This window comes from Morone saxatilis, unplaced genomic scaffold (assembly GCF_004916995.1).
Source record: "Morone saxatilis isolate NCDOM2014 unplaced genomic scaffold, NCSU_SB_2.0 Contig18, whole genome shotgun sequence".
Classification (NCBI taxonomy): Eukaryota; Metazoa; Chordata; class Actinopteri; family Moronidae; genus Morone; species Morone saxatilis.
Window position 1 is genome coordinate 11,966 of NW_023339740.1, and position 6,670 is coordinate 18,635.

The following is a 6,670-nucleotide window of genomic DNA, read 5'->3' on the forward strand; positions in this document are numbered from 1 at the left end:
AACTGAATTGAAATTTAATTGAATTTTACACAACCTTCCTGAAGTGATTGTGTTCATTATTTGGTCCTGTACTGTTAGTATCCATAAAATATGTCACTAGTCAGGGGTTGTCAGTTTACTCAATAATGGAACAGAGGTCCCTTAAGGAAAAAGGTTGGGAACCACTGCTGTAAACTGTGATGTTTTGGATAATCATTTTGTGATTCTGCACAATCGCAGCATTCCCAGAACTCTGGAATCAACTGTGAGTTGTGAGTACAATGTGTTTATACTTGATACTAATTGTAAGTCATTTGTAGCCAAAACTAAAAAAATCAGACCCAAGCAGCCAGTAATAATTTGATCACATTACTGTAAAAGTGCTGAAAAAGACTAATTTTATTTTATGTTGTACTTGCTGACTCTGAATAAAGCTAACCCCCAGTCAGCCATTTAGAGGAACATTAAGTCCCACTAGGAAAAGTCTGACAGCTGTCTGACAACCGCTGCAACTGTTCACGGGTCAGAGAGCACACGCAGAACTGAAACCTCACATGGAAAATAAGTCAGCCACAACTTCCCCTGTTTAGGTTAAATTTAAGTTGTGTGCATGAGTGTGTTGTACCTGAGAAGATGTAGTTGTAGCCTGTGCGTCCGTAAAGCTCCCCCCATCCTGCCAGAGTGGACGACCGGCAAATATGCTGTAGTGAGGAACATACCGGACCAATGTTATTATACATGCTAGTATGCTGTTACAATCATTAATATCCTGTCACCTGCCCGGGCTCAACCTACAGAAAAGAGGTAGTGGCTGGCAGCCACAGAAAGACTGATCATTTCTTTTGAAGAAGCGGTCACGCTGTTCCTTATTTTACATCCATAACCAGCCCTGCTTAACCCTGTTACTGTGTGTTCTAGTACACAATGCAATGCGTCTACGGTCTTTGAGAACAGTTTCATAATGAATTTGATTTGTTTTCTTGTAATGAAAGTAAGACTAACAGACTTTAGTCTTCCGTGGGAAGGGGTACAATCTGCATTCATTCCCAAGTCAAATGACTCTGCAGCAGTCACTGGTATTTATTGGCTCCAGCTCCAATCAGTAGTCAGGGAAACATGACACCTGAATGGACACGCTAGTTTTGCTCCTTTTCCAGCATAATCCTGTTCTATATTATTTACTGTTCTTTAGAGCGTTTGGGAACAATGTGCAAATGCTTTTCTGTTTTTCATATCCTGCGAAATGCAACACTGGCGAGACGGCGAGGTGAAAGAGCTTCTCCTGATTGGAGGGTAAGAGGAAATAAGGAGACATGTCACCAGCACTGTGGACATAGGTCTGACTATGCTACTTTGGCTCTGATATAGCCACCTCTCTCTGTCTGTAGTTCCACTTTGATTGGTTTGCTGTCAAGAGTGATAGCCTATCAACACTGAAGGCTGCTGTGCCACAGATGGGGGACTGTTAACACTCAAATAAGGTACCTCAAAGTTGTACTTTAGTACAGTAAATGTAGCACTTTGCTCTAGATTCTGATGCTAAGATTTTCATTTTACAGCAAACGTATACCGGTTCCAAATATCGGTTATCGGTTTACTTGATTACTGATAATCTGTGTCTGAATTGTGTTTGCATTGCTACATGACGGATCCCGCAACCTCTTATTTCTATTGCAAGTCATGTAGTTGGTCAGCGATTTCAGCATGTAAAGCTTAAATCTCATTCTTCAACTAATTTTCCATTGAGCCGCCAACACAACTCAAACCACGTTGGATTGTTAGATGTTGTCTGTACTATTTTCTGTCAATATTACCTTTTTTGGGGGCCACTATATGCTCTATCATATGGGCTCACAGTGAAGAACAGAACAGGGGACATTTGAAGGACAAGGCTACAGCTTTCTGTTGTTTGGGCCTTCCATAAGAGAATCTTGTCATATTTGGTGTCACTTGAAATGCCCAGAATATGACATGTATAGTATAGTGTAGAGGAGGACTTAAACACAATTACTTGAAATGTTTTAGCTTATTAAGAGAATGTTGAGCACTGATGTTAAACCCTGAGCGGAGACTGCAGATTTTGCAACAGAGCAGCAGTACCTTGCCATTGTAGAGGATGACAGGACAGACGAACCTCCCTCTGCAGCGAGCCAGCTTACTCCGGTTCACCAGGTCCTGCAGCTTACTGATCTGCACTGTGCTCTCAAACCTGCAAACGCAAACCACCACGTTATCACCGTCAATCATCAGTCAGCAGTGTTTACTACACACTATAATAATTATCAATTGTTCTCATCTTCTGATAATTTCTGCTGTGCTGTGGCGACATTTAAAATGTGTGACCACAGAAAAAATGTTAACCGGGCCAGACAGCCAAATTCACCATACAACTGTGCTCATTTACATATTGTTCTGCTTCTGTTGTCAGGCAACTGAACAAGTTTGAAATTGTGATTTTGGCACTGCCCATAAACACTATATGTATCTACCAAGCTGCTGTGATCAAATGTGACATGTAATCAATTTTTTAATCTTTATTTATTTTATTCCTGAATCTTATGGCACTAGCTTAATGAGCAGAGCAACAGCTAAATGTAGCCGTTTACTTCAAAAAAGTATTTTATTTGCCACTTTTATAAGCAGAATGGCTGTGATGCTGCTGAAATAAAAAACTCAGACTGACTGACATGTGATGTGCATTGTTTTTGGAAATATGACTCATGATATAGAGTCTCTAAAAGTGTATGATTTAGCTTTTTCCCACAGTCTAGTGTTAAAAAAGATAACCAAAATCATAAACAATATCATATATCAAATCAGCACCAAAGTGATGATAGCATTGAATCGGGAGATAACCATATTATCCAAATTGATCCTAATTGCCCACTCCTGGCAAGAACCAGAGCATTGATAAATTACTTGATATTTTAGTCAATTACATTTCTGTCCATTAACTTATAGACTGACATAATACTATAATAAAGCTATATAATATAAATATATAATAATAAAGATAATAATATAAATATATAATAACAACAACAATAATGAAATGTTATTTCCCAGTTTATTACTTTTAGTAGAAAATATTATGCTGTGAGGAAACATTCCCTGTGCACTGGGGGATTTGCCAGACCAGAAGTTTTATTTAATAAAGACAGTATATGAAAGCCTTTGTAGTGAATAACGGTTTTGCTCCTATGTTCTATTTCCAACACTACTGTGGCAGCAATGAGAAATAAGGATTTAATGAATCACTGCAAATTTCCTATTTCCGCCTACAATGTGATCTCATGTGACAGAACAGTCACTTTACCCTTCTGCTGCCTTGATGCGATCAGAGGGGCAAGAGACGGAGGCTGACCTTTGCTCCCTGCCCCACAGTAAGGTGTGCATGATTAGAGGAGGGACACAAACAAACACAAGGGTAATTGGTAACTGAGTGCACTGGACTTTGTATCTGAAAATGATGGACTGGTCGAGTGGTGGAGAGGTACCTGTCTCTCTCGACATCTGTGCACTCATACTCCAGGAAAACTATCTGCCGTGGGTAATGTCCACACACTTCTCCATTGGCATTGTGGATGATACTGTACTTGTAATCTCTGGCAAATAAGTCCAGACAACGCTTCTCTATGGCCTCCACCTGAGGGGAAACAAAAGCAAAAGTTATGCTAGTGGTTTGAAATTAACCTAAATTTTTATTTGGAAAATGACAGACCTTTTACGTCAAACTAAATGGGTAACTAAACTTGGTATAGCGGGGTATAGCAGAGTCCTGATTCATCCCTTCATTATTATATCAGACACTGATCAACCACCAATGTATGGGAATTTATAGGGAAGGTAAATCAGGTAGCATTCAAGATAAATATTACCCTACACTGATAGCTTGGTGACCTATTTATTACAATTACTATCAGTCATCGACCCACTAAGCTTGTCTAAAAATAATTAACACAAAGTGTACAAACAGATCTAGAAGTTCTGTAGCAGATAGAGGCAAACTTAGATGCAGACCCCCATGTCTACCAGCAAAGTGAATGTCCCTTACCCATTCAATATGTCACTATGCACGGTGTAAGGATGGAACACCATTCAAGTCATTGAGAATCAGCTTACCGTGCCAGCAATCATAAAATTATTATGATTGCTAGCACGGTAAGCAGTAGGCACTCTGCTGATAGCAAACATGAGCCAAAATAACCCCTGGTGGTCTGGGGTGGAAAGCTGTGCCTGTGCATAAAAACACAGTAAATGTATGGAAACTAAGTGAAGCTTGGTGGATCAGATATTGGCCGAACTGAGCAGTGGCTCCTTAAGATTGTTAAGATGTCATACACCACTACCTGCAGTATATGCTGTTTTGCTGGTGTGCAAGATAACTTTAATGTCCTTGATTCTGCAAGGGAGTTCAGCTTTTCGCTCAAACAAGAGAATGACAGGTTGTCAAGTAGCTAAAACACACATCGAGTAATGACGCCAAAACTCACCCGAGGAGTTACTTCCTTCGCTCTGTACTGAATCTTGGAAAACAAATCTATCAAATCCGCTATTTCCTCGCTCTTTTTGACCGACAGACCGGAGGCCGTGAAGCCGCCGGCCGCGGAGGGGGAGGCGGCCATCATAGCGCCTCGACCCGCGGTGGTGGCCTCTAGCCGAACTCGACCTCCTTCAAACACCGCGGAGCCTTGTCCTCTGGAACGGGAAGACCGACCAGGCCATCCCTTCCCAGCCAGCTTATTCCTGACTGCCCGCTTGAGGGGGCCGGAGCCGGGGATTCTTCCTGAATTCAGGGCACCGGCGCGCAGCTCCACTCTCCAAACACAAGCCGTTAGCCAGCCCGCACAGCCGGCCACTCACACCACGGCGGCTGCCGCTGCTACTGCTAGCGGAGTTAGCACGACTAGCCAACAGGCTAGTTGAGCTTCCAAGGCGTATGTTGGTCGTTCCCACTAACTCAAACCCCTCGTATAACGCATTTGAGACTATTTTAGGCCTTTGTAGTCCTCCACATCACCACTGTTTCGTTTGCGACACCTGCTGAAGTGATGCCCGACTCCCAGCACCAGCTAACTGAACTCCCGGTCAGCTAGAGTCAGGAAATCTCCAGGATCCTTCCCGGCCTGCTCACGCTTGCTCAATGTCACGTCTTCATGTCTCCTTAGTAACCACGGCCATGATGATAAACGGATTAAAGTCGTACAGCAGTCGACCCCGTGGCTGCAGGACCTCGGTGTAGCATATGTTGTTGTGGGTGAGCCCCAGCAGTGGAGAGTGGTGTCGCAATCGGTGTACTACAGTCTGAAGGTACAACAGGCGGTAAACAGGAAGCTGACACGACCACGTGACAGCCATCTCCCCCTTTAAATGACGTTTGTTGTTGTTCAGAGCGAGCTCGGATGTTTTGGACTGAGCAGCCACAGTTTGTTTACTCAGAACATCTTTCTGGCGCTGCGAACAGAGCTCTTTCTCCCATGTGAGATCTTACCTATATAAAGTAACTCATCCTAGGCCAATTTAAGAACAACCACTATTATATATTCCCCTCCCCTGCTCCCTAATTCTCCTTGTCAAGTTGACCATAAACAGTGTTGGGATAGTTAAATGTAATGTATTACTCATTATTCTTTTCAAAAGTAATATCATTACTTTACTTAGTTACTTAATGCATATATTAAAATCCATTTTTCTTTATTAAAATCAAACTAAAGTCATATTTTCAGCTACTGAAAGTGTTTCCTCCACAATTACAAGGATGTGATTGGATGGTTGGATTTCAGATCAGTAGGGGGTGCCAGAAAATAAATGTAGTTGTAACAAGTTATTTTTTGTGGTGGTAACTGTAATATTATTACTGAAATGTATTAGTAATTAGTTACGCTACTAGTTACTGGGGAAAGAAATTGTATTACTAGTAATGAGTAATTGCCCAACACTGGCCATGTCAAACTTTAATATGAGAAATGAAATGGCTGTCCTTAAATGATAAAAGAAGCAAGGGATTTAGTCTTTATTAATAAATAATAATATCATAATAATAATTTAATTATAAATAATCTTCACTATCTTTTTCCACAAAGGAAGGCAAAACAAGACAAAAAGCAATAAAGTAAATATAAAATAATGTGGAATTTTTAAAAGGCAGGAATAAACATGTGATCAAGACAAAACCAACATTTGGAAGTCTTCAGAATAGCCCGTCACCATGGTCTATAATCGACATTGGGTCAGATTATATTAAAATGTAGTCATCCAATCCATTAGATTACAGAAATAAAATGTGATCTAATCTGAATACTTTTGCATTACTTCAAAATCTAACACTGAAAATATTGCACTTATACCAAAGAAATAGATGCAGCCACAAAGAAATCCATAAACAAAGTCTCACAAATGTTCTTTTTTCTTTTTAAACATCTACAAGCATTTTCAGTGCAAATAAAATTCATTTAGTAAATTCAGCATTCACAGATGATGAAAACGGATAACACTAAATGTCTTCTGTGATTATCAGTTTTTAAATGTTTAAAACCGTTGTTGTTGTTAGCAAACTTGTTAGTCGCCCACTGGCAGTCCCATGATGCCTCGGGTTGAGTTTGTCGACCTTTCAGAGGCTGTGGGTGCATGTGTTGCATCGCAAATGCAATGCACGATGGAATAACATGAGTTGACTGCATTCCACTCCACC

General features: G+C 40.8%; 1 protein-coding gene across 1 annotated transcript in view; it reads right to left on the reverse strand.

Moving 5' to 3' along the window:
- LOC118327744 (myotubularin-related protein 14-like) overlaps positions 1–5,311 on the reverse strand; it is a 16,295-nt gene extending 10,984 nt beyond the window's left edge. Inside the window, exons 1-4 of the mRNA XM_035661176.1 lie at positions 4,473–5,311; positions 3,477–3,625; positions 2,080–2,188; positions 605–680 (exon numbers count right to left, since the gene is read on the reverse strand). Coding sequence (XP_035517069.1) covers positions 605–680; positions 2,080–2,188; positions 3,477–3,625; positions 4,473–4,607 — 469 coding nt within the window. The 5' untranslated portion in view covers positions 4,608–5,311. The remainder of the gene's footprint in view (positions 1–604; positions 681–2,079; positions 2,189–3,476; positions 3,626–4,472) is intronic.
- Between the last annotated feature and the right edge of the window lie 1,359 nt (positions 5,312–6,670).